The sequence below is a fragment of the Fibroporia radiculosa genome (assembly GCF_000313525.1).
Source record: "Fibroporia radiculosa TFFH 294 genomic supercontigs, scaffold2007, whole genome shotgun sequence".
Lineage (NCBI taxonomy): Eukaryota > Fungi > Basidiomycota > Agaricomycetes > Polyporales > Fibroporiaceae > Fibroporia > Fibroporia radiculosa.
The window spans coordinates 26,471-51,695 of NW_012133326.1; the positions used below are offsets into that span (position 1 = coordinate 26,471).

The 25,225-nt window shown below is 51.3% G+C and overlaps 11 protein-coding genes across 11 annotated transcripts; 5 read left to right on the forward strand and 6 right to left on the reverse strand.

Moving 5' to 3' along the window:
- Positions 1–441: 441 nt before the first annotated feature.
- On the forward strand, positions 442–2,404 carry FIBRA_03409 (uncharacterized protein; the record flags this gene model as incomplete). Its single annotated transcript, XM_012325252.1, has 10 exons — positions 442–563; positions 611–776; positions 845–1,045; positions 1,097–1,177; positions 1,234–1,283; positions 1,348–1,573; positions 1,628–1,714; positions 1,771–1,890; positions 1,952–2,022; positions 2,089–2,404. The coding sequence occupies 10 exons, from the start codon at positions 442–444 to the stop codon at positions 2,402–2,404; spliced, it is 1,440 nt and encodes a 479-aa protein (XP_012180642.1).
- Positions 2,405–2,769: 365 nt separating this feature from the next.
- Positions 2,770–5,644, forward strand: FIBRA_03410 (uncharacterized protein; the record flags this gene model as incomplete). The annotated part of the gene is made up of 6 exons (XM_012325253.1): positions 2,770–3,012; positions 3,064–3,209; positions 3,258–3,696; positions 3,748–3,979; positions 4,028–4,269; positions 4,331–5,644. 6 exons carry the CDS (start codon positions 2,770–2,772, stop codon positions 5,642–5,644), a joined length of 2,616 nt encoding a protein of 871 aa, XP_012180643.1.
- Positions 5,645–5,848: 204 nt separating this feature from the next.
- Positions 5,849–8,483, reverse strand: FIBRA_03411 (uncharacterized protein; the record flags this gene model as incomplete). Its single annotated transcript, XM_012325254.1, has 14 exons — positions 5,849–6,044; positions 6,097–6,507; positions 6,572–6,699; positions 6,753–6,808; positions 6,863–6,904; positions 6,961–7,047; positions 7,099–7,383; positions 7,444–7,500; positions 7,553–7,634; positions 7,696–7,845; positions 7,906–7,959; positions 8,018–8,053; positions 8,115–8,295; positions 8,359–8,483. The coding sequence occupies 14 exons, from the start codon at positions 8,481–8,483 to the stop codon at positions 5,849–5,851; spliced, it is 1,890 nt and encodes a 629-aa protein (XP_012180644.1).
- A 1,537-nt stretch (positions 8,484–10,020) lies between these two features.
- FIBRA_03412 (uncharacterized protein) lies at positions 10,021–11,171 on the forward strand (the record flags this gene model as incomplete). The annotated part of the gene is made up of 4 exons (XM_012325255.1): positions 10,021–10,080; positions 10,137–10,350; positions 10,408–10,778; positions 10,833–11,171. The coding sequence occupies 4 exons, from the start codon at positions 10,021–10,023 to the stop codon at positions 11,169–11,171; spliced, it is 984 nt and encodes a 327-aa protein (XP_012180645.1).
- A 548-nt stretch (positions 11,172–11,719) lies between these two features.
- On the forward strand, positions 11,720–13,094 carry FIBRA_03413 (uncharacterized protein; the record flags this gene model as incomplete). Its single annotated transcript, XM_012325256.1, has 4 exons — positions 11,720–11,791; positions 11,833–12,103; positions 12,160–12,530; positions 12,597–13,094. 4 exons carry the CDS (start codon positions 11,720–11,722, stop codon positions 13,092–13,094), a joined length of 1,212 nt encoding a protein of 403 aa, XP_012180646.1.
- Positions 13,095–13,823: 729 nt separating this feature from the next.
- On the forward strand, positions 13,824–15,064 carry FIBRA_03414 (uncharacterized protein; the record flags this gene model as incomplete). Its single annotated transcript, XM_012325257.1, has 4 exons — positions 13,824–14,494; positions 14,554–14,578; positions 14,638–14,664; positions 14,720–15,064. The coding sequence occupies 4 exons, from the start codon at positions 13,824–13,826 to the stop codon at positions 15,062–15,064; spliced, it is 1,068 nt and encodes a 355-aa protein (XP_012180647.1).
- Positions 15,065–16,287: 1,223 nt separating this feature from the next.
- Positions 16,288–18,679, reverse strand: FIBRA_03415 (uncharacterized protein; the record flags this gene model as incomplete). Its single annotated transcript, XM_012325258.1, has 10 exons — positions 16,288–16,440; positions 16,498–16,558; positions 16,614–16,642; positions 16,696–16,785; positions 16,838–17,022; positions 17,082–17,183; positions 17,259–17,369; positions 17,502–17,604; positions 17,662–18,083; positions 18,133–18,679. 10 exons carry the CDS (start codon positions 18,677–18,679, stop codon positions 16,288–16,290), a joined length of 1,803 nt encoding a protein of 600 aa, XP_012180648.1.
- A 518-nt stretch (positions 18,680–19,197) lies between these two features.
- Positions 19,198–20,317, reverse strand: FIBRA_03416 (uncharacterized protein; the record flags this gene model as incomplete). The annotated part of the gene is made up of 4 exons (XM_012325259.1): positions 19,198–19,275; positions 19,339–19,426; positions 19,484–19,628; positions 19,756–20,317. 4 exons carry the CDS (start codon positions 20,315–20,317, stop codon positions 19,198–19,200), a joined length of 873 nt encoding a protein of 290 aa, XP_012180649.1.
- Positions 20,318–20,630: 313 nt separating this feature from the next.
- Positions 20,631–21,742, reverse strand: FIBRA_03417 (uncharacterized protein; the record flags this gene model as incomplete). Its single annotated transcript, XM_012325260.1, has 3 exons — positions 20,631–20,933; positions 21,001–21,354; positions 21,407–21,742. The coding sequence occupies 3 exons, from the start codon at positions 21,740–21,742 to the stop codon at positions 20,631–20,633; spliced, it is 993 nt and encodes a 330-aa protein (XP_012180650.1).
- A 275-nt stretch (positions 21,743–22,017) lies between these two features.
- Positions 22,018–23,055, reverse strand: FIBRA_03418 (uncharacterized protein; the record flags this gene model as incomplete). Its single annotated transcript, XM_012325261.1, has 2 exons — positions 22,018–22,717; positions 22,793–23,055. The coding sequence occupies 2 exons, from the start codon at positions 23,053–23,055 to the stop codon at positions 22,018–22,020; spliced, it is 963 nt and encodes a 320-aa protein (XP_012180651.1).
- Positions 23,056–23,291: 236 nt separating this feature from the next.
- FIBRA_03419 (uncharacterized protein) lies at positions 23,292–25,140 on the reverse strand (the record flags this gene model as incomplete). Its single annotated transcript, XM_012325262.1, has 10 exons — positions 23,292–23,521; positions 23,588–23,603; positions 23,661–23,740; positions 23,789–23,871; positions 23,928–24,021; positions 24,074–24,252; positions 24,294–24,383; positions 24,440–24,512; positions 24,565–24,869; positions 24,938–25,140. 10 exons carry the CDS (start codon positions 25,138–25,140, stop codon positions 23,292–23,294), a joined length of 1,353 nt encoding a protein of 450 aa, XP_012180652.1.
- Positions 25,141–25,225: the final 85 nt, after the last annotated feature.

Genomic DNA, 25,225 nt, shown 5'->3' on the forward strand with positions numbered 1-25,225 from the left:
GGGTGCAATGCTTGACGAATCCTCATGTCGGCTCGTTAGCATGGCTCACAGATCTGCGTGTACTTTTTCGGAATGTCCCGAAGGACGATATCGCAAGCCTCGATTTTTCGAAAGGTAATACCGAAGGCCCAGCTTCCCTCCCCTTAGTCTGATAGATAGTCGAGGATGGCGATTCTCTTTGCCATGTGTCCGGGGCGTGCCAGTCGCCATGGAAGATATGAAGAGCGACTGCCAGCGTATCTCTCTTCCTCCTCTGATCTACCTTTCTACCAGCCCGTTTTATCTATGGGTACAATCTGCAGTTCCTTTCGCAAAGTCTTACATATTGTTCTATTTCCATATGACTCTTGGGGTTTGGTGTTTAGCTGTAGTGGCACGTATTCCATGCTAACGATATGCTAAATAGGGCATACGCGTCCATTGTGTATTTTGGCCGCACATATGACGAAGCTGCGCTCAGTTTACATCACATTCTTCACGACGGAAAAGCTCTACTCTCGCATCACGAACGAGCTACGACAGTGTTTCGAGGAGCGCGACATCCACCTACTCGATAAAATCGTGTACGTCATCAACAGATATATTGATGATCTTACTCATATGGATCTAGAGTCATCTCGCTTGTTGAAGATGGAAGTCTTCCATTGGGTCGGGGCAACCTGGATGCTGCGTTTGGGATCGCATATGAAAAGCTTGTGAACGGAGAGCCCGTGGAATGCATGCATACTGGCGTTCAACACTGCACCGATCTTATCCCCGCTGCCGTAGTCGTAGATGTGAGCTCGCGATCCTGATTTCACGTCCCAACCTGCTAATCACCTACCTTGAACTCAACCCCACGAAGTTATACGGCCGTACACCATTAGAAACTGTCCGGAGAGTGAGTCATGAACGCATTAAAGTTTTCGCTTGGTTTGCAGGTGCAGCATCTATCCTGTTTCGCATCGGCGGACCCAGCACCATTGGTGGTATTGGTGATCTTCGCGCTAAGAGCAGCTACCAGGCCGGCCTGATTAAATCGTCGATAGAAGAGGCTGCTGGACTAGTAAGTTGAATCAGTCGAGCGTCCAGGAGCAAATTGATGGGATTTCTTCAGATATCACTAGGGAATACCGACTGTTTAATTTATATACCCGGACTACCTCTTATATATGACCACGAGTGTCAGCCCCAGAAGGTCTGGCTTCAGCTCTCATGCCCTACAGCGTGGTTGCTGAAAGTATGGATGTGTAGCTCATTGGTACCGAGAGCCAGGTTGGAGAATTAATGCTCGTGGCGCATGAGTATGTGGTAGGCATGCGGTACCGGCGTCCTCTTCGAACTTTCTGAGCTTCTCGTTTGTTGTAGCGTCCTCAAATTGTGCGACGGTCTTATCTTGGCCACACCCGAAGATTACGAAGCAGAAGCAACAGCAGCTCTCAGAAGCTGGTTTGAAGAGACATCTTGCGGCGTATACGCTTGCGGTCCACTCATTTCACAGCCGCAGCAGACAGATGAAGTGGTAGAAACATATCGGATTAGACAATTTCTCGAATCGAGTCAAGAAAGGTGTGGTACACGTTCTCTTCTTTATGTAAGTTGTTTGGATCTTTTCCTAGAAGTATACGCGTTTAGGACTGTAACACAGTTCTATTTTGGATCAGTTCATTGGCCGCGTGAAGTAGATAAATTCATAGCAATACTGGAGGCCGTGATGGAGCGTGGGTTGCCGTATGTGAGTACTTTTCCATCGCATCGTTCTCTTTTTTCAATGTTACTTTTACCCATCAGATCCTCGGCCATACCTCTCCTTATTTTCCACTATCCGCCACTGTCATCCAGAAGGTTCGTAGTTATGACAAGGCTTTACTGACACGAAAGCCTCTCCAACGACTTATTCTAAGACATCCGGTGAGCCAAAAAGGATCGTAAACATGAATAGCTATCTAACAAATTTCTGCGATCACCATAGGTGACCGCTTGGTACGTGACGCACGCAGATCACGAAAATGTCATAGAAGCAATCTGGGAGGGTGTACCAATGTGTGTTGAAATATCCCCGTTCATATTTCATCAGCTGCCTTCTAATATTCAAAATGTGTAATCTAGGATCTGTTGGCCATTTGCATTCGATCAACCAATGAACGCCGCTCGACTTTCGCATACCCTTGACGTCGCATTTGAGCTCTTCCAGATTCGTAGCAGTGCAGGCCTGAAGCGAGTACACAGGCTTGGAAAAGCACCAGATGGGACTGTGGAAGCGGTGCGATATGAGATTAAATCTATTCTCAGAAGAGCCTTCGGGGAAGATGGGAAGCGCAAACGGAAAAATGTCGTCAAACTTCAAGAACAATTTCGGCGGTCTTGGGATAAACGCGGCAATGCTTGGACACAATTGGACATATTTCTCAGATCTCTGAGTTGACATATCTCTCATTTTACTTGATCTTGGACGATTGACTTGCCAGAACAATCTACTTTATGTTTCTATGAGATGTGTGTTGCAATGTAGTTGCTTGGGTTCAAAATACATTAAGGTCATTGGAGGAGGCGATATAGAAGTTCGCGTGATGGGTTTATTGTTTCAATTTGAATTCTTTGTCTCAAGAGTGAACTTAATTGAATGTTGAACGTCAAAGTTCAAACGTTCACGGACCTGTTCACCCAATCGCGCTCCACGTGATAAAGACGCATCGCGTCGCGTCGCGCTTGCAACTCGAACTTCATTCAACCTGTGGCATTCCAGGCTAGCGCAGCGCTGGAATTCCTCCACATCGAAATTGCCTTCTGATGGCTGCTACTCCAAAGAAACTTGTTCACTGGGCTCTTGATGTATCGTTTTCTGGCTTTGGCTCTCCTTTTTCCGATACAACGTCGACTGAATCAAATTCTACTTCGAGTCTCCAGTACATCAATTCCCAGCTCATTGCGCATGGATTCACACATTCACCGGGTCTCTCGCTGGAAGGACTCTCGAAAGATGACTCGGATCGTATAATAAAGTGCCTACTTGGCATGCTCAGCCAGAGAGTAGTAAGTCCTTTGGACTTTTGCAGCCATGGATCCGTCCCGAATATGCCATAGGATGACATGTCGCGCACAGAAGAATTATCGACAAAGATACGAACTCTGTCGTATGATCACGAACGGATGGTATCGATGCACAAAGCGGCGACAGATAGGGCCGCAAATGCAGAGAGGGAGATGAACGTACACAAATCCCGTTTAGCGTGCGTTCGTTCGTCGGACAGTCTTCCGTGATTGCTGAAGTGTACTAGTGCTGTCACACGGACCCTACAGTCCACTGAGACTGCGCATAAACATACAACATCCGAGCTACAGCGCAGCCGTACGACCCTACAAGCTCTTCGGAACGCTCATCAAACGGAGCTGAAGAAATTAGAGAAGGAGAAGGATCGTATGGTAGAACGGTGGAGCAAGATCGCTGATGCTCAGATTAGACTTGGGTCTACCAGCAGCGCGCTTCGGTGCGCCAACGCGGATGTATTGGATGCTCCAGACGTGGAAATGCGTGGCAAGGGTCAAGGGTTTCTGGACCTGGCACTAGAACAGGCGGAGCAGGCACGCAAAGATCTATTTGACCAGAATCGAAAACTGCGGGGTCTGATTCTATCAACAGCAAATGAGATCCAGAGCGTACTACACATGGTACGTAATGTCACTACGCCATTGCCAGTCCACGAAAGTTATGAAGAGGTTCGTGTATTACTACCCCATCGTACTACGTTTGTGTTAATACCGGTGTAGCCTGCTCCGCTCACCCTCGCCATGCTCTTCCCGCTGTCGCCCGCGCAAGCAACCTGTGATAAAGTGCCGTCACTTCTCAGTTCCCTTCGGGAGTCAGTTGCGCGCCTTTCCAATCCGAGTGCGGAGCCAGGTCCATCGACTTCCACTGACAATAAGACTCAAAAAAAGGCGAACGATAAGGCCGAACTGGAACGTTTGCAAGCAATAATTGATACTTTACGAACGGAACTTGGTATGTAATAATCTCTAAGCTACAGGTATTCTCCTGAGACATTGCTAGATGAAGCGCAGAAACAGGCTTCAGCATATGCCTCGCAAACTCAGGCATTATTTGATCGTTTTGCTGCCGACGAGCGGCTGTTGCAAGGCGAAGCAGGGGAAGTGAGCGTTGATCTGATGACTGGGCCAGCATGTGATGAAGAGAAGCAGCGATTGGATGCCCGGTTCAAACAGCTTGAGGAGGAACGTCAAAAGTTTACAGAAGCCGCAGTCAGGCTTGGGCGAGAGAAGGCTGTGCTAGAGGTATGCATAAATACACTTAGGACTACAACAAGTCCATCATTAATATCATTCACATGTCTAGGCTGAACGCATCAAATTTCTGGAAGAGAAACGTTCATGGCAAGTTGAGGCAATGCTAGCAGAGTTGCCACCTACACCTGTACAGCCGTCAGCAGCGCCATTGACGCAGCCTCTGTGTGACCAAGATGATTTAATCCAGATCTCGTCTCGCAAGTCTCCCCGCAAGTCTCCACACAAAGCGAGGGCCGTTGGGAAAGCGAGCAACGGCAAAAAGGTTCGGATACCTCGACGTTCTTCAGGTTTAGGACTAGGACTTCCGTCTTCGTCGCCTAAGAAAGTAATCCCTCCGTTTGAGACGGAGGTCATACCTTCGCCTTCGTTTCCTTTACCTGCATTCAGAACTAGCATAATCCAACCGCAGCCACAGCCGCATGTCGCTGCGCCTGTGTTCGTCCTGCCACCACCATCCCCTGCTGCATCATTCCCACAGCAAAGTCGACTTTCTTCTTCTCTTATACCCCCGCTTCCAGCAGCGTTCGAGATACCCCCAACAGATACCACTCCATCCACCCTTTCGGTACCTGTCGTGCCTGTAATCAGCATTTCGAAGTCAGATAGCGACCTGAGCACTGTACAGCACCAGGCTTCAGAGTCTGTCCGAGCGTCACAAAGCGCACCCGAAGTCGCATCTGGACCTTCATCTGGGTCGCAATCACTGCAGGTTCCTTGCACCCCGCGTCGACCGTTCCCCATGGCGAAGCCTTTCGCAACTCATATGATTCATGCATACTCCCCTGTCAAACCCAGTCCTCTCAGCAGGATATTGATGCTTGCCGACTCTCCAGAGAGCTCCGATTCAGGACGGCCCTCACTGGACTCTGTGAAGGAAGATGACGAGGATGAAAGTCCTAACATTTCACCCACCCCTGCGCCACTGGACTTTGCGTCAGCGGCTCCTGGAAAGAGCCTCGCCCAAGAGCTAGGCGTCTCCGACGATGATGAAAGTCCGCTGCGGGAGAAGAAGGTCGAGCCAAACGCGGTGAAAATTAGTAAGCCAGTGGCAGGAGCAAGGCTGCCAGCTAAGGATAAAGGCAAGGCAAAGGCAGTGCCCACTGCTGTCCCCCGTACACGCCCAGCTGTCCCGATGGAGAAGGAGAATGTGAAGCGAGCCAAGCTCTCGACGGGTGCAGCGGCAGCGCTGGCTCCGACTTCACAGGCAGCGGAACGCCTGGAGAAGAAGTCGGTCAAAGCGCCCCCAAAGCCCTTCACCAGGTCGAGAGTTCCCGGCAAGCTGCCTCCGGGGAAAGGTGGGGCGAGGCGCGTTCCCATTGATAGTGTGGAAGCAGCGCCTGTGGGGCCAGCGTGGAAAGGTTGAGAACCAGACCCTCTGATTTGGTTGTCGCCATCGTGTTCGTTTCTCATGCATACAAGCTGTTTATATCAGATATCAGGCCCCATGGCTCGCTATACGCTCTTGTAAACTTCCCTCATTGTTGTCGCACGTGTGTATTATACAATCTGAATAGTATCTTCTAGGTAGCGTACAGGAATGCCCAAAACAGATGACTTGAACCTTGCGTTAAGCAGATGGTGGGGTGGGAACCATGAAGGCTGCGAAGTATTCATCTAGGTCGTCGAGGTTGTCGAAGGGCGCCACCATTCCGACATAACCGTCAGGCCGCACAATCACAACAGCACCGCGGGGGTCGATACCATAGGCCTCATACCCTCCACCACCACTTCGATTGTACATGTCGCAATCATCCAACAGGAACCTGGAAACCAGTTCAACAAGATAGCTGAGGCACCATCGAGCAGACAACGTACTTGGACCAATGCGACCTGAACAATGGCGGGACATCGGTGTAGTTCGAATAACGTTTCTTGGCGGAACTAATAGAGAGAACTTCAAAGACGCCGCTGGTATTTCCGTGCCCAAACTTCTTCAAAAACCGTTGTGGACCATTCATGTCTTCGGCCAATGCTCGAACGTGATCCAATTGTGTGGTGTCTGTGGTATCGCCGGTGAAGACGAGGACCTTGAACCGAGTGTCGGATGGAATGAGATCATGCAGCTCCACTGGCTGGCTGTCAGCTGCACGAATGAAGATATGGGGAAGCATTCGTTGGCCGATGATCAGTTTGCTTGCGAAGGATTGATGCTGCGTGTGGACTATGGCCGATGGTTGGTAGTGCACGCCGATGCCGCTGGTGAAGAGGCCGAATGTTTGGAATGTCCTATAAAATTGATGGGATGCGAAATGAGACGTCGTCCAAAGCAGTACGAATCGAAGGATCGTACCCCAAGAACTCCTCATGTGAAACCCCCTCGTCATTACCCTCCGTGCGAGGCTTGCCGGAGAAGAGAGCTGCGAACCGTTTGTCGAATTCGATTAACTCTTGGGCATACTTCCGCCGTTCAGACTCATACTATACAAAGGCTTGAGTGTTTATGACAAGGACAATCGACCTGGCGCACTCACCGTCTTCAACAATGAGATATCGGCCCATCCGCGCAGAACATGTGCGAGCTTCCACGCTGCACGACATAGATAGATTAGAAAGAGCGCGCGTGCATAGACCAAACACTAACCTAAGTTGTGAGTATCGTTCATGCTAGCATTCATTCCTTGACCTGAATTATATATTGTTATTACATATTGACAACTTCAGACAGTCTATTGAACATACCTGCTTTAGGTGAGTGTGTATGACATGCATCTCCTGCGATCAGGACACGTTCATGAACTGAATAACGATTAGCAACTCGCTGTCCAACTGACAGACAATTAATCACATAGTCGGCGCATCCAAGGCAGCACTACGCACTGATGTACAGAGTCCACCAGTCAATTGGATGCGAGGTTGATATTGTGTATGGGTAGAGGGATTTATTGGCCACCTCCATAATCTTCTCCGGTCCCACTTTACTCTTGTCCACTCTTCCTTTGGAGTCGACGACGTCCTTGTCCGCCAGTTGGATGTACAGACGCACCATGTCGCCTTCTCGGGGAATGATCATACACGAGCCATTATGGGAGTGGATGGCGCAGCGGTTGCGGATGTCCGGGAAGTCAGTGTCTGGTATGAGATCAAGAACGCCCCAGATATAATCTGAAGTCGATGCATATAGTCACAGCACACTGAATGGATAAACTTCAAACACATACTAACCTGTCTGTTCGCCTTCCATGGTGATATTGAACTCCTTACGAATCCAAGAATGAGCACCTGAGCGTGCATCGTTAAGCTATAGATAGGTCATGGGATAATCATAACATACCATCGCACCCGACGACGTATTTAGCATAAACGATCTCTGTATCTGGTTTGCCTTCTGATACATCCAGGCGTTTAAGTACCACCTGCCAAAAATATACAGTCTCTTTTGAGTGGACAGGTAATACAGTTAAACCATGTATATACCTTTGCGGGATGTGACGTGGGATCCTTGAGAACCGCCTCGTCCTGCGAGAGCTCGATAGAGGTCGGCATGAGAGGTCTCTCTACATGGACACCCTTTGTAGCCATGGAATCCAGAAATATCTGCTCTATGCCACCCTGGTGCAGAGCCATCTATAATTCCTTTATTGTCAATCACCTTGCATTGGAATAGCATCAGCCAAAAATACTCACTTCAAAGGCATAGCGTGCGGTCGGTGCCGTAACATCGGCGGCACGATCTGTCCGCTGTTACATCACAATGTCGGAGTTAAGTGCGGTCATCCCTGCTCAACGAAGATCTTACTTCAATCCCTCCATTAGGACTCGGATTGTAGAAGGCCTATATGTATGCATCGCTCAGACTGGATGTAGAAAGCTACATAATAGTACGGAATACGCACCGCCATGTGCACCTGGACCGCTTCTTTGAAGAGACGGCTTGCAAGACCGTAACTCTGCAAAGACGTAAATAATGACATCAGGAAGCCATCAAAGTCGCTGACATCGACCATCGTCACCTGAAAGACCTCGATGATACGAGGCTGAATGCCATCGGCCTGGCCTGCTGCTAGGTTTACAGCCCTTGAGTTCGAGGCAGGGAGATTGAGAGGCACGACGGAAGACGACGATCAGGCCTCGACTCACCGCTGGTCGATGATCCGCACATTTACCCCGGCATGCGAAAGCGCCATAGCACACATCAGCCCCGCAGGGCCGGCGCCGATGATGAGGACGTCGACGTCGCTCTCTTTGATCAGGGGAACAGGCATGTTTTGCGGATAAGGTGTATCGCGCTCGAGCTGGCGCGGACGGCAGGTTATATACCCTGGGCGTCCCCGTACCTCAGAGGGATCAGCATGTCTGAGGAGGTATGAGAATGAACGACAAGCGACGTGTGAAGCGGTACCATGCGATTGGAAGCCGGGTCCTTTGTCGAGCGTCCAGGATTTCCACTTTATGGTGCCTTCGCACGCAAACCGATTCTAGTGCACACCCGGACGAGGGAAAGATACACCTGATGCGATGCAATGCCACACAGGTGGTTAGCCCTCCTGATGCGCGCCCATTGGTTCCGTTGGCTGCCTAATCCCTTCGGCGGCTGAGCGTATGCACTGAGGACAAACTTCGTAATTTCGCCACGTTCTATCAGATAACTTACGCGCCGCGGGCGGGTTCAACGCCAAAGGTGGTCTAGTCTCAGGCTCTCCAGATTTGACACTAAAAAAAGCCGTCTTCAAATTCAGACTGGCGCCTGGGATTGGCAGGACTACGGAAACGTGGAGCAAAGCATATTGTCCAGGGATGAATAAGGCAAATTTCTCTCGTCACCCTGTGCGTAATGTCCCAGAGTTTGAAGAAAGAATCCAATCCAAGGCAAAGGCTTGACACATTCTGATAAAGTCTTCCAGACCAAGTACAAACAGCAGTCCGTGGGTTCTGAATTTAGCTCACATGCCACCGCAACCACAAACGTACCTCTTCTTCCCATGCAATCGAGGGCCATCTTAGTAGCAATCGCGCATAGAGAGAGACGATACCTGGCATTCCGTACTACGTAGCTAGCCCTTGTGAACTCCGTAAGAGATTAGCGACAGATGCCCAGCATGGAGCGTGGTATCCTCGGTAGAAAGCTCTCGGTGTCAGGTTTCGAATATTGTGACCTCGCGATAAACGAGGTCCCACTTGTTCAAATCCTCGCAGAATCAGTGTATTGAGGGCAATAAGCAGATGCTGTAATAACCGTCCAACGGTTTTGCTCAAGCAGGACTAGGCGGAAATCGTGGGAAGTTTACCACGGAATCTTCCGGCCCCATCGCTGGCGCTATTGCCAGCGTTTACAATGTGTGCAATGCAGACTAGTGCAGACCACTAGCAAGACAACGACAATGATGGCTTTTTGCTCCGTCCAAGCAGCTTTCTTCGGTATCTGTCTACAGATTCTTGACACGACAGTGACTCTTCTGGTACGCTCTGGACATTGAGGATCGCTTAGTACCTCCATCAACCCCTCCTGGACGGAGCTCATGATCACTGAGCTTTTCAACATGTGGCCAAAATATGTTGAAACTAAATAGGCCACTCTCAGGGCCGCTGCAGCATTGCGCAGCCGAGCACATTCGTACTACGGCAGAGCGATCCAGCTGCAAACTTTAGCACTGTGCTGCGCCGCGGTGCTGTCAAGCTTCTTATATAACACGGGTAAGTGCAATACGGGAAGATCAGTGTCCTTGATTCGTCCTAGCCGCTGCCTTCTGCCTAGTAGCAGCTTGCCCCTGCGCTTTCCGATACCTCTATTGCTCTGGAATTATGCTTGTCCGCGATGACACCAAGTCAATGGCCGAGTCCATGGCTATCGCGCAATCTCCGGTATGTACAGTACCTTTTCAGCTGGCGTAGATATACTTACTGGAGCTCGGATTCAGGTCAGCGATGCGCCGCCGCCTTACGAAAGCAGGCATTCTAGTGTTCGAAAGGACATGGTTCAGGCCGTCCCGACCTCTGTGTCGCGTTCTCCGTCCACATTGAACAGCGGCTTTCCCACTAGTCCCACGTCACAATATCTACCTGCGGCAGAAGACGCGAAACCTCGTACAATTAACCATGTGTCATTGTATTCTCGCCGTGAAGCAGTCTATGGTTTGTTTCTTGCATATCCTTCATGTCCTTCAAGCTCAAGCCCAACTCGCGCTACAGGAACGTTTCTTGTTGACCCAAATATTCCTGAGACACCCTTGGACACAAGAATATTCCCCTCAGAGAAGCCGTGTGAATATGAGATAAAGAAGCGCGATCGCTCCGTCGAGCGTGCACACGCTCGCAACTCCAGACGTGCTTTTGGTTCAGTTTCCCATGGCAACGACGACTCACCTTGCGACAAGAACAAAGATTCCTGCCGCGATCGCATTGCGCCTGTCAACGCTGCCTTCAGAACGCGCCACGGCATGATCAACCTCGACTTGGCCATCGTCAATTCAGGTGCTGCCAGCGCGATCTCACACGAAGCAAAGAAAACGCGCGGACGTGTGTTGCTGTCCAGCCGTCATGGGCGGATTGACGTCAATATGGTGAGCACTATCACCACGCTATCCGCTATCCCTAGCCACTGACGGGGTTCACAGTACGATATCGAGCACGACTGCTGTGTCGACTTGGACGTGTCGACACGCTTTGGGGACATTAATGCTTTGCTCCCCCCTACCTTCGATGGCACCCTTGCGTTTGCCATACGGAAACGCTCCAAAGTATCCTTCCTGCCCGTGTTTGCCTCGCGTGCGCGTGTTGTGCGTGAATCCGACCATGAAGTGCTCGTCGTGTTGTCCAGACCTACCCCGGCGTCACTTGCAGTGGGTTCGGATACTATGTCTAATCGTTTGCTGGATGGTGGCGACCGCTGCGTGATCAGGACTCATGATGGGAAAATCACTGTTGGATTTAGCGGTCTTGACTCGCTGCCATGAAGAGTGAAGATGAAGATTCGTGGTCTGAGTGCTGCACGTCAATTTGGATAGTATTGTCCTAGTGCTGATCAACTACGGTAGTAACAGTCCGATGTTTGCACGGTGTAGAGAATGTAGCCCAGAGATTATTTACTAGCAATGAATCGAAATTGGCTGTGCACAGTGTGCAGGCCTTTGTCCAGCGGGTTCAGCGTTGAGATTGCGATCTGTGATTGTAGTCTTCATAACGTAGTTGATGCTCTTCCCACGCGGGAATTCGAGCTGTGAGCCGTGGCCTTTGTCTCTCGAGTCACATCTATGGTAAGATATGCCGAAACTGAGCATGATGCTGTCCTACGCAGTCTGTCAGGCTATTCGCGCTGAGCGACACATGTGCCCCGGGGTGGGACCGATATCATGGCCTAGGCGGCTGTGCCATGCATTATGATCTTCCATTGATGCTGCGCGCAAGTTGTGCGCAGTGCCATATAACGTCCCGGATATTCGATTCCCCCCTGACATCCTACCAGCGTCCTTGTCTTTGAGTTTCGATATCCCACCTCACCACTATGATCATCCTCGACCCCCACGCCGAACCTATCGAGGAGAAGAAATTTTCGGGGTTTGGCAGTCAGGAGGAGGTGTGTTGTAAATCTGCCCATCGCTTACTCTGCCAACTTAGCAGACGTCCGAACAGAATGCGGATGCGCCTCCGCCTTACGAACAACATGCGCGTAGTTCGTCCTTGGGAGAGGGTTCATCGGCTCCTCTGTCTTCCTCTCCTCCCCTTCCTCCCCTCCCACCTCCATCACCACCACCAGCGTCACCTCTTCCCCCATTTGTTTCACCATCTACTGCCCCAACTATACCAGCGGCACAGCAAGCGTTTCGAGCCACCAACAGGCAGCGCGTTAATCACATATCTCTCTTTTCCAGGCATGACGCCATTTCTGGTGAGTAACGCGGTCCTCTATCCAGCAGTATGTGAGAGCTAATACGACGACTGGAGGTTCTTATCTCGTCGACCCTAAGCTCCCAGCAGCGTCACTGAATGCGGATATTTTTTCCTCTCGCACCACCGGGAAGACCACCACACGCGATCGCTCTGTTGACCGCTACCATGCTCGGAATACCCGGCGCGCTTTCGGCGCTGTGCCGGGAGAGCAGGACGACTCGGCGAGTGAAGACAAGCGCAGTTGGCTCAAGCGTCGTACTCGCATGCCCGAGGTCAATGCAGCATTCAGGACTCGACACGGTGCCATCAAGCTCGACCTGGCTATTGTCGGCTCGGGTACCACGGATGGCATGCAGCAGAAAAGCAAAAGGACTCGCGGCCGGGTAATGGTGGCCAGTCGCCACGGGCGCATCAACGTCGATCTCGTGGGTGCCCCTCTGCTTGTCTCTGTCCTCGGGCTCTATATTAATTAGACTGCATTTTCCTCACAGTACGAGATCCAATCTGATCACTGTGTTGATCTAGATGTGTCCACGCGGCATGGCAAGATTGCCGTCTTCTTACCTCCCACTTTCACCGGTGTCGTGTCATTTCACCGCCATGGAGGGCCAAGCGGCATCCACTTCCTCCCAGAATTTGCGTCGCGCGCCCGCACGGTGCGTGCGTCCGACGGCGATGTGCTAGTCACGCTTACCTCACCTATCGACACATCTTCCTCGCATTCCGACTATGCCTTGCCGCGCGAGGGAGAGGACTGCTGCGTCATCGGAACGCGTCACGGTAAGATTACCGTCGGGATCAGCGGTGTGGACCAGCTTCCGGATAAGTTGCATTCTTCCGGCGGCGGATTGATCTCGCGGTTCGAGGCGCTTGTGGATGCCGGTACAAAACAGTTCGAGACGATGGTGGAAGCAGGCGCGAAGGGATTCGAGAATTGGGTAGAGGCAAAAGCCAAGGCACTCGAAGGAACGTTGACCGGGCGTGCATAACTTATTCAAGTGCTTGCAGACAACTCGTAAGGCGCGCCGATCATGGTTAGTGCGGATAGCTGGTGGTGTATCGCTATTGTTGGTTCTGTACACACGGACAATACGCTGTACCGTGTACGTGAAAGTGTACGTGGCCTTTTAATACTATGTTTCTGTGTCTTTATATCTTGAACTGTGGAGGATCAGTGTATGACATGTCGATGTCCTTGGTTTCAACTCTTCATGAGTGGTCGGACACTCCGCTATTGTACAGCAAGCACCACATCCTATCGCTTCTAAACTGCCTCTATCCGTGTTGACCTCTATGGTGAAGATAATGTATATCTCAATGGTGCGCTCAGCCACATAGGCGGACGTTGGGGTATGGAGTTCGTGGATACCCTGGAAATGTGCGGTTTGAGCTACCTCATAAGAGACATCGCGTTCCTACTTGATGTCAGAACTCACAGTGAAAGGTCCTTCTCCTTCGCATCTCAACTAGATTCATAATGATGTTTCCTTCACAGTAAGTATTTAACCGGACTTGTGCAACTACTGATATATATATGTGTAACTCTGTTATTGTGCAGCTCAGTGTCCGTATTCCCTCTGGACATCTACGAGCAGATCATAGATAACCTTTACGGAGACCAGAAAGCCCTGTGCAATTGCTGCTTGACATGCCGCGCTTGGGTTCCAAGAAGCCGCTATAATCTCTTCGGAAGCGTCAGGTTGTCATCGCGCGCAAAGATGCTCTCTTTCGCAAAGTTGGGTCGCACCACTGCTGCCACCGCACAAGCTTCATACCTTGAATTTACGCGGGAGATGCATTTAGTCGAAAAGGACAGATCAAGCGAGCACTTTCGATCGTCCTACGTGTATTCGTCCCTTTTCATGCTCGCCAAAGTCATCTCCCACGTCCATACGTTGAGTTTTACTTCCGTCAACTGGGGAGACCACCTGGTGCCTCCCGATCTCGCGGCCCAGATCCCCCGCTTCAAGTCCGTTGTCGCCCTTTCGCTGGAAGACTGCAATTTCAGGAGCTTGACGACATTCCGGAGAACCATTGCTGCATTCCCCCGTATCTCTTCTCTCCGTTTGAGGGGCTGTAGAATATCCACTGTGAGTGGAGATTGGGGCTCATCCTTAGTATGGAACAATACAAGGCTCGTCGATTTGACGACTACGGACTGCCCTAGTGGCACCATTAGCAGTCTTCTCGACTGGCTGATTGAAATAGAGCCGTACTCCTCGATTCGCGACGCCAGATTTAAAGCGGTGTCTATCGAAGCATCGTCGAATCTGGGGGTTTCTCAGATGCACTCTCAGCAATCATCCTTCCACAGCTTCGAGTCAGGGACGTGTATATACCACTTCTCTTCTTCAGCTCTAGCACGGCTAGTCTCGTGGCTTGCTAGACGGTGCGCACAAATCATCATGGGGTTGCATCATGCTCTCGGCTGTGGGGCGGGGGTATCAGCGAGGAGCAGGACTCATTCAAATTCGTGAGCACCTGTCTAGTCGTCGTGCGCGTACGCGCTGCTGACTCATGCTGCACACCCAGACGCAGCTGCAGTTTTCCGAGGGCCAGGTGCCGCAGATCCTCGCCTACAGCACGATATTCGACGACAAATAAATGGATACAGCGCGCCATGCGCAGAAGTGGACTTGGTGTCGTACATCATGGTCATGGGTTTCAGCGTGGTCCCTCACGCGCGATTATCGCCAACGTGCAAGAGCACGTTCTCAATTCCCGTGAGGAAGTGTCAGAGCTTACTCAAGCTCTTGCCTATCTTTTGCTTCGACTCGAGGGATGGGGACTTTATCCCGCCAGCTGCATATTAATAGAACTCACACAGCATCCCTGCGCTACTCTCGCGTGTCTTCTTTTGAACCTTGTTTCCACTTCTCTCTTGGCGGCAGAGGTAGAGGGAGGCAAGGGGGAATATAAGGATGTGTGGTACAATGAACGGAAGAAAGAGCTGGATTGATTTGAGTATGAGTATACACGTAATATGTAGCTGTGACTGGCGAGATAGAGCCTTACCTCTTGAAGCCGGATGGTCAGGAGCCTGGGGCTTACTCAGGGCAGATACTATCGACACATGCTGCTCAGTCAATCCCAGAATAAATGCAGGGAGACATCGAGCCACTTACGCGCGTCGTATTAACAGCAACACAGCACACTGAATGGTTAGTGCGTATCGCCCTTTGAGTCCCGGGAGATGGTTTTGTGTTGTCCGGACAATCGAAACAAAATTCATGAATGCATTGTACCGCAACAGCTGACTAGGCTAAAGCGATTATTTCTGAGACTTTCAAGAGCGAGCTGTCATGCGCAATGAGCAGCAACTTGAGGCTGGGAGTCGGGTAGCCTGGCCCGCCTGTGTTTGCATCCGGCCGTATGCCAACACAAACACCTGGTCCGTGCGCAAGACCCGGTAGTATATAAGCCATGCTCGCGCATCCTGGTTCCTTACCACTCTGGCCTTTTGGCTTAGATCAAGTGTAGTATCTGTTCTTAATAGTTTAACCACTATTATGGAGGCACCGCCTCCATTATTGGTTATCTAATTTTTGTCGCCCTTGTCCTTCGAGCTCTGCTTGCAACTCGGGGGCGCGATGACCTTGCTATTGCAGTACTGGCTCGTGTCGTCGGGGGATCTCGCTTTTTCTTTTTGCTGGATTTTCTTCCCCTTGTCTTTTGACAAGATGGTAGGATCTGGCAAATAGAATCTGAGAGCTTTGTTTGTCTTATTGGAGTGCAAAGCTTGCTATTTTTTAACATTCTCTTTTGTTCTTAGTCCCTCAATCTCATGAAGATGAAATTCTCATGTTAATTATTATGTGGAATGGCTGTGGGTATAAGATGGAGTTGTAGGTACATGCAGAACTCAAAGATAGAATAAATATCATTACTACAATGCACTTATGCATGAGCATGAGTATGAATAGGCCCTCATCCAATAAATCTCCAATGACTTCTGAAGATAAGAAAGTCTAGATGATGTTTAGTCCAGTTTATGCCTCTGTAAAGTACAGTCAGCAACAGCAATATCAACAACTTCAACAAGTAATAAATTGTTCATCATACCTTCCCCGCTGATGACTTGAGTAGACGTTTACGGACATAATGTGCCATACGCTTGAGGTCCGGCCACATGAACATAGGCACGACAAACACCATGACCGGCAGGGCAATCTCCCAGAAGCTTCAAATTGTTCCACGGATCGGATATGCGGCGACGTAGTTTATGGAGAATACAATCAACGAAGGTCCAAAAGTCGGGAACAAACGAAGGGCGACGTACAGAAGATCAGAATGGGTTGGTGTCATGGTTGACCACATGTGTTGAAAGTTCATTCCCTTAGATGCAATATGAGGGATAGAACTATCGGTGACAAGACAGTAATAGTAACGTACGAAGTAGCCAGAAAGGAAACTGAGCGGGAGGAAGATGATTGTCACCAGTGTGAGTCGTCGCCTGTCAAATGATAGTCAGATTGGGAACACGCGAAGGCCATAGAAAGGGTTCGTACATGACCTCGTTCATCTCGTACGAGACCATCTGCAAAATCGTGCGTAAGATGGAGTGAGCGAGATGCATGTGGCGGGGCATACGTTGCATGTATAATTGATCAAATTATCGCTAATTCCTGCAAACATTTCGAGGCTGTTAAGGATATACTCTAGATGGTCGTACACATCCGCCTACACGACGTGATTAATAATGAATTATGAGGGCGCGCATATATCCACTCACAAGATATATCTTTGCCTTGTCGCTCATGTAACCCACAGGGCGGACTGCGGGATCCATCTCTGCGTCTTCGCTTTCCATGATAGCTGCTGCGCGGTCCGCGTCATATCGGCGCAGTCCGTAGACAAGAGTCTTGAGCGGCTCAAGAGTCCTCTTGTGGAGAATGAGGTCCTCTTGGAAAACGTGCACTATCCAGAGATGTTAGCACGCAGCAATAGGACACGAACATTATGTGAATGGAACGCACGCGAAGTGACGGTTTTCATGTTGGGCTTGAGGAGCACAGCCTTCTCAATGTTGAGAATCTTCCCTTGATACTCCTCCACCACTTCCAACGCTTGATCAACAACTAGCAACAAGGGAGAAGCGTAACGGATAAAAGTCAGAAGAAGTTCTGAGTTGCCAAAGAAATTTCTGAACTCACTCAAGTCGATTAGACTTTGGACCAGAAGAGAGGGATCAGCAGTCGTACGCAAGCCCGTGTCCGATTGTCGTAAGCGATCCCGAATTGGGGCGGTAAAGTCTAGCTTCGGATCTAATGTACTCAAGTCAGTATTTCGCATCATGGACGAGCAAATAATACGACGCGCCTTGTGATATCGAAATAACAGTGCCTAATCGCACAATGTCAGAAATACAACTACAGACAAGTATTATGATAGCCTACCATCACGGAAGAGGAAGATGCAAACAGGATAGAGCTTCACATTCACTCTCTCGCCTTTCTTCAGCTTCTGGATGAGCTTCCAGTCTTGTGCATGTTTCTGTTTCTGCTCCCCGCCGAAGGCATCAGCTCATCATTCGGCCCTGATAATGGAACCTCTCACCTTGTGCGCCCGATGCATAAAGCTCGATGACCATGAGTGATGAGGCACGGGTCTCGGACGTGGCTTCTCTCCGCTCATTGCCTCTACGTCGACTGGCGCAGAAGACTTACCCTTCGCGGAGAACTTCGACGAGCTAGCACCGATATATGGGCTACTACCGTACATTGTGTGATCTTCATCTGCCGTCTCGTATCCCTTGTCGTCGGGATGCTCGGGGTCCATCGGTTCGGGCGATTCACTACGAAGAATAGTGACCGGATCAACCGGCATATGTCCGAGAGATGCATCAAGGGAGATATCATCGTCCGGTGCTAGCCGATGGCAAAGTAGACGAAGGAACAAGTGTTTGGGGTAGTAGTCAGCCTTTGAGCGGGCATGGCCGTGCTGGTGCAGCATGTCTTCAATTGCAAGTGGATGCATGTCTGCGAGCCGTCCATCAGCGTTGAAATTCTCAGAACAAGAAAAACTCACCGTATCTTAGAGCAAGAGCACTGATCACATCCCAGCTCATGCCTCCGACGTTGATCCACCGCACCTTCGTCCACGGCTCTTTCTCGCTCGCGACGGGGTCACTCAAATAGCTCACCAGCTCCTGATTCGTCATACGTCCGAAAGAGCATCGCGAGACGGAGTAGTCAACGAGCTCGATCACGCACTGCTGACGAAGATTCCCGTAGTGCGCGTTTGCAGATGCACGACGGGGATCAATGCCTGGCTCTGCGCCGACATGGCTGGAGAGCATCATTGTGGGTGTGCGTCGCGCTGCGATGACGCGATGCACAGAGTTCTTGAAGTGTTGCTTAGGATGAGGAAGAATAGGCCGTTGAGTGTCGGATGGTCTGGGCGATTTGGATGGACTAAAAGTTGACGCGCTGGACGCAGCAGTCGGGTCACTGGCAGTTGCAGAACCTACTTGCAATGGGTCGTTCGTCGCAGGCTGGTAAGTGGTATCGCGGAGAGGTCGCTGGAGTGTAGGGGGGAGCGAGCTACAGTCGGATTCACTAGAGCTGTCAGACATGGTGCGTTATGAGTGCGTGTTAGAGAGAATGAGAAGCCAGAAATGAAAGTGTGTGGCAACAAAAAAGGAATGACAGGAGGCCCTCAGAGCTACACGACAATGTACAAAAAGATGCGGGCGTGTTAAAAGAACGTTTGAATAGCCCGCCGTGATACCGATACAACAAGATAAGTCAAATGATCGCAGGATCAAGGGACAATCATCACGGTTGCAGCGCCGGCGCCTTCTATACTTAGAAGGCTTAAAATACCACTTCGACGGAGCCATGCGTTGAGATTCGAGAACCAGAGAATGGAAGCGATAAATGGTGTAAATGATCTTGAAACAAAGCTACAATCGCATTACAAGCACAACCAGCAAAAAACGATACAGCAGTCTAGGATACACTTGAAGCAGCGGACGATGTTGGGCAGCAGGCTAGAACGAGCACGGCATGGATGATCACGAGGCCAGAGGGAGATGGGCCTACGGGAGCATATTGGCGAGACGCAGCATGAGAAGGCGATAAAGATGGGATTCTAGACCTCGCCGTAGAAGACGCATTCGGAATACCGGGCATCCTCGCTGCCCTCCTTGGTGAGCAAGATCTCCTTCACCTTCCGGTGCCGAAACAGAGCGTGAACAACACGGGTGATGGCCAGTTCTGGGGCAGCACGCACCTCGGGAGGGGGCTTGAGGCCGAGTGTTTCAGCACGCTCCCATCGTTCAAGGCGAGTGACCCCTATGCACGGACCATACTCATATGACCTACGGTGTAAATAAGAGATCTGAAAGTGAGGAAGAGGAAGACGATATGCTACTAACAGATCGAAGACTCTCAGTATGTGATCCACCATGTTTTGCCCATGCGCATGCACTGAAGACGCATGCAGTGTTGTTAGTCCCAATTTTAGCGCAGACGAGACCCGAGCCCGCGAGGTGAGGACGTCAATGAATAGTTTGATGAAGGCTGCACCCATGGTAGATATGATGACTCTATGTGCTTGAGAACAGCGAACGACCATATGAAGTAGGGGGACGGCCGCATATAGTCGCTCGCAGCACCGAGCACACATCACGCCAGACGGCAAACTCACCCGGCTCTATGTTACCCATCTTCTCTCTGACTATTCCGTAGTGTTTCCTCCACCTTCCCGACCTGTCTTTGAGATCCAAGCTGCTCTTGTCATCGTCTACAGTGAGGTGCTTGACTTTGGCCTCCTCAGATGGTGTGCTCTCCGCGGCTTCGATATTTTCGGTCCCATCTCTCGAGTCAAAGACACCCTTCACGGCGCGTCTCTTCTTCGACACAGGCTCACCTTCACGGCCAAAAGGACCCACGGTGCCTAACTTTCTGCTGGCATTTGTGCGGCTGACCGTGGATTGGGACTCTGTTTCCCTGTTTTCTCCACTATTCTGAGCGTTGTGATCATCCTCATCGCTGCTGTCGCTAGAGATTTCGATAGCATTGGACTTGTCTGAGCTAGCAGTAGACGAGAGCGTTCGCTTGGTCGACGGTCGAGCGTCCCTTTTTGAGAATCCGGAAGATGCTGCACGTTTGGCAGCATTGAAACCAAGGACGCCTTGCTTCAACGGCGGTGTCGAAGCTCCCTTCGCTGGCGAGGATACAGACAACTTATGTGATTTCGATGAGGCCATAGTGATAGTTGAGATCAAGGAGGAGCAGTCGACAGGCGGAACCGAGGTCCGAGGCGGGGCCCTGATAATGTAATGTCCCCATGATAAAGATTGCACAACAATATTCAAGTGGCCGACTAGCTCAGTTGGTTAGAGCGTGGTGCTAATATTGCGACGCCAAGGTCGTCGGTTCGATCCCGGCGTTGGCCATATTTCCTTTTTGGAATCTTACATAATTAAATTTGTGTTTTTAACTCTCGATTGAAATGTTATATTATTGGAAGTTATATTATTAAATGACCACGTATGCAAATAATACGCTTCTTTTGCATATCTAGGGTGATTTGGTGGTCCCGCACATCTGCTCTAGTTCTTCCTCCTCTTTCTGTAATCTCCTCATGGTAGCATCCAGCAATCGTATCCGCCTCTCCTCCCGGGTCTCGTTCAGCATAGAGTCTGATGAAGACCCTCCTAACACCTGGAGTCCCTCTCCGCTCAGGTACGTCCGCGCCTCGGCCTCGATTTCAGACGAAGGCGCATACACGTCGCCGAGTCCAGCCAGGTGATGTGTCCCTTCGGACACGGAGCGCTCGAACTCAGCAACCTCACGGTTCAATCGAGAATTCATTTCCTTGAACTGTGCAGCGGAGGACCCGTATGATTTAATACCGCCGCAAAACAAGCGAGACGTATAAGATACGCACGCTGTCGTCGTGATCGCCCCAGACATTATGGGTAAGTTCATGACATAGAACCTTCCTGATGTCTTTATATAGCCTGAAACCGTCATATCGGTCGGTGCGGATGCGCAGCTTGATTGTCTGCCCAGCGTTGACGTTCAGCCCCAGCAGCTCCGGCTGCTCGTGTGGTGCCAGCTCTGTTAGGGCGCCCACAGCAAGCTGGTTCTTCTGCATGATATGCCGGATGGCAGGATCGGCCGCCAAGCGCTGCAGGAGCGCGAGGGCAGACGGTGGATCGGGGAGATGTGGCAGGGGTTCGATGTGATGAAACTGGTACCTCGAGCTTGCTGCAGATGAAGACGCGCCAGTCGAGCGGACCTGGCAAAGGACAGAGTGAAGAATTATGAACAGACTGAATACGCCGACATACCTTTGCATGCGCCTTTGCTGCGCGTTCCCGCATAATACGTTCTCGTCGGCTGTGCTCGTCCTCCACCGCTCTCATCCCGCCGAGCTCTTCCGCCGTCGAGCCCAGCATCTGCACCTTCATGCCATCCTTGAGTCCTGCCTGTGCGAGGGTGTTATCATCCTTGAGACTCGGTTTCTTCCCCTTGTACAGTAGTTTCTGAAAGGATGGAGGTACTGACGTAAGTTCTTCTAGGCGGCTCTGCAGCATCGCAATGGTGTCATCTGAGAGCAGATTTATGTGATATGCGTTTCCGCGATGAGTGATGGTCAGTTCCATTGTTGCGGGCGGTGTTTCCATCGTAAATATAAGGGGTCTTGAACAAGGAAGAGGTGGTGGATGGTCGAGAGTACGTATGCTAATGCGAGCCGGATCTCAGCTCGGACATGGTGATCGTAGATCCGAGCCTGACTCAGCAATCTCTCGGCCACGCTTGATCTCCAGCCACAAGCTGCCCGTGAGTAGACCGAACAAACTTCAAATAATAAAGTCTCCATCATTAGTGGTAACGCCGTACATTAGTTATGATACACAATTCAAAGTGCATATTTCCAGTCCAATTTCAAGTCAATCCATTAATTCGTTTTAAATGTGAGCCCAAAGCAGTCCGCCAGATCATCCCAGACAACCTGTCGCTCTACCTCATGGCGTCTCTTCAAATGTTCCGTACAAAATGCGCATAGCTTCTGGGCGAGGGCCCTCTCTTCGATCCAGCCGTCGATGTTGGTAAGCGCATCGCAGGAGGCGAAGATGTCGCCCTCGAGTGCGTCGTCCACCATCCCCACCAACGCGCTGTGGCACGCGTCATTGGTAGTACAGAGATGGCTCACGTTCTCCTTCCTAGGGCGAAGACAGAGTGTTCCGACCGTGTTGGCGCCCATCAGTCCTTCCTTTCCCGAGATACACCGCTGGAGATCGTCATGAGACAGCTTTTCCCGGGTGCCATCCGAGCGATACACTCCATTTACAAGGACACCGGGGTTGACTTGACAGCAGATATAGAAAGCCAGAGGTAGAAAGCCTGCGAGTTCGGACGTCGGCAGACGTTGTGCAACGTTGATGAGGAAGATAAGCCCGGCGTGGTCGTCTGCATTAAAGTGTTCTAGGTGGAAGCAGCGCATCGCGTTCATATCCGCAAATGTGCGCGGATACGCTGTATAAACTCTGTGGATTGCCTCGTCGTAGAGGTGCCTAATGTCGTATTTGTGAGCCAAAACGAGGATGCCGGCAGCCGCTTCGGCGAAATTGGGCAGCCAATGCATATCATTAAAGAAGCTGCTCGCGTGATACGGGGTGAGCGCAGCCTTCTTAGAGACAAAGCTTCGTTCGGAGGGGTAGTAGGGGACTCACGATCTATCGTACAAAGCACGCAACAAGTAGCGAACGTGGGTGGGATCGTCTGGCAAATGCACGACGGGGCACTTTTCTTGCAGAATCACATTGGGCGGTTGCGGAACCGTGAAGAGGTCTCTGAAAACAGGCGAATGCTGCGATAGCACGCTTCGATGAACACAGAATGAGGCGCTGCCCGCGACCAGGACCACATTGCCGTCTTCATATGATATATCGTATTGCATTGCGTGAGGAATAGCCACTTGAATGGAACCAGCCATTACGCGTTGAAAGAGGGGAATGGGAAGAGAAGGTTGTGAACGAGAGACCACACGCAATACTTATAAGCCGGAGCGGCGAGTGGCAAATGAAACATCACACTACCACGCGGCATGCAGGAGGTCAAAGAATACTGTATTCCACCTCTACACGTGACTGCGGCTCAAATTTAAGACCCTGTGGCCGTGTGGCCTGCCTACAGACAGTCAAACCGACAGCGTAAAGTTCATACACATACCTACCGGGACATGTGTTCCATGTGCATATCCTCCTCCCACGCCAACTTGGCTTTCTTTGCAAACTCAGCATCATCGAGAACACGGAACCCCACGGCGGCTAAAGCCTTGACAACTGTGATCGTCTTGGAGTGTGCATCCAGTGTGGCAGCTGCTTCGGTGAACTGCGGCGTATGGTTTCCGCCGTTGGGCTGCGTCGGAATAGTAAAACCAGGATGAAGTGACGGAAGAGCTAGGTTCATGAAAGGTGTAAGATAGAAAGCACAGCTATCTTAGAGCAAAAGTAGGATAGCCGTACCGTAAGTAACATTCCCCTGTGTAAATAAAAAAAAAATCAGATCGAGCACACAAGAAAGATTGAACATACGGACAAAATCGGTTGAAGCGGACATTCCTCCGTCAAATTCAGCCGTGACTCCATAACGCTTGGCAATCTGGGCAAATTCCTGGCCTGCGAATTTGTTAGTTATATGCGATGGGACCTGAGAGGAGCATATACCAAGTGGCTTGTTCTGCCGCAAGTCATAGGCTCCGGCGCCGGTACCGATCTTGAACTTGCAAGAGGTAGCGTGTGCCGCCGCCCTGCGGAATAAACGATTACTGCACTTACACGAGCGCGGTCGAGGTCCGGGACCTACTCAAAGCATGCCACTACACGCTTGCTGAGGGTCTCCACTTCGTCCCAGGTGGGCGCGCGCACGACCCAGCGCATTTGCGCGTTGTCAGGTATGACTTTCGGCCATTCAGCCCTATCACCGATACGGACACACGTGAATAGACGTACTGTTCGGGGCCCAGTCCTTTCCGATGACAATGCCATGCACGCGGTGGGTGGGCTTGATTTGTTGTCTAAGTACGGATACGCTCGAGTACGCAAGAAACGCGGCATCCAGAGCGTTCTGTCCCTCCCATGGGGCTGCGCCGGCGTGTGCGCTGAGATGAGCGAGCGCATAGATGGAATATCTAGTTGAACGACACATTCAGACATGCAAAGGAGCACGCACCCGTGTCCAAAGAACTCGACGTCGACTTCCTGCCTGGCCAACGACGGGCCAAGAGATGCTGTGTTGGGCTCACCAGCGGACGGGTGGCACCTAGCGAAAACGGATCGACATGGCAATCTTACGTGCAGGAGAACACGAGAGCTCACATTATGCAGGCGTCCATGTCTTCGTACGCGCCGCGCTCCAACAAGATCCCCTTGCCGTTTCCGCCCTCTTCGGCTGCACGGGGTCAGCACGGCAGGAGACACTGCGCACTGCCAGACACGCGTACCAGGTGTCCCGAGCAGGACAATCTTCCCCGGGACATCATGCTGCTCGAGCACGGCTTTGACCGCAAGGGCGACTCCAACCCCGGCCATCGCGATCAAGTTGTGCCCGCAAGCATGGCCGATGCCAGGGAGCGCATCCATCTCAGAGTTTATCCCAATAACGCGGGGAGCCGCTGCAGCGCCGCCACCGGCGACCGAAGGCGCACGAGAGTAGACGGCGCGCCAGGCCGTGGCGAGGCCGAGGTAATGCGGAGTCACGTCGAAGCCGTGCTCAGACATGAACGACGTGAGCGCATCATGGGCGTGTCTGTACCGGCAGAACCAGGTCGTTGAACACGACGGGGACCAAGGGCTCAGTGACAGTGGACCGCGCACCGTTCCTCCCACAAGGTCTCGGGATGGCTCCAAATGTCCAGGCTGAGCTGCCGCAGCTGCGGACCGAGTCTGTCGAGTGTCTCCTCGATGGTGGCCAACACCGCCTCGCGAGCGTGTCCGCCGCTCGTGTGTTCAGCATACGAGGGCAGCCGCTTTGCGACTCGGCGTTCCTCGACGACGTGTTGGTACAGAGGCTGAAACATAACACCAGTAAATCGCCCGGCATCATATGTTTGACGCCTCGATCTGCAGGTACTCGGAAACCGAATACAGGCTCGAGGGGGGGGG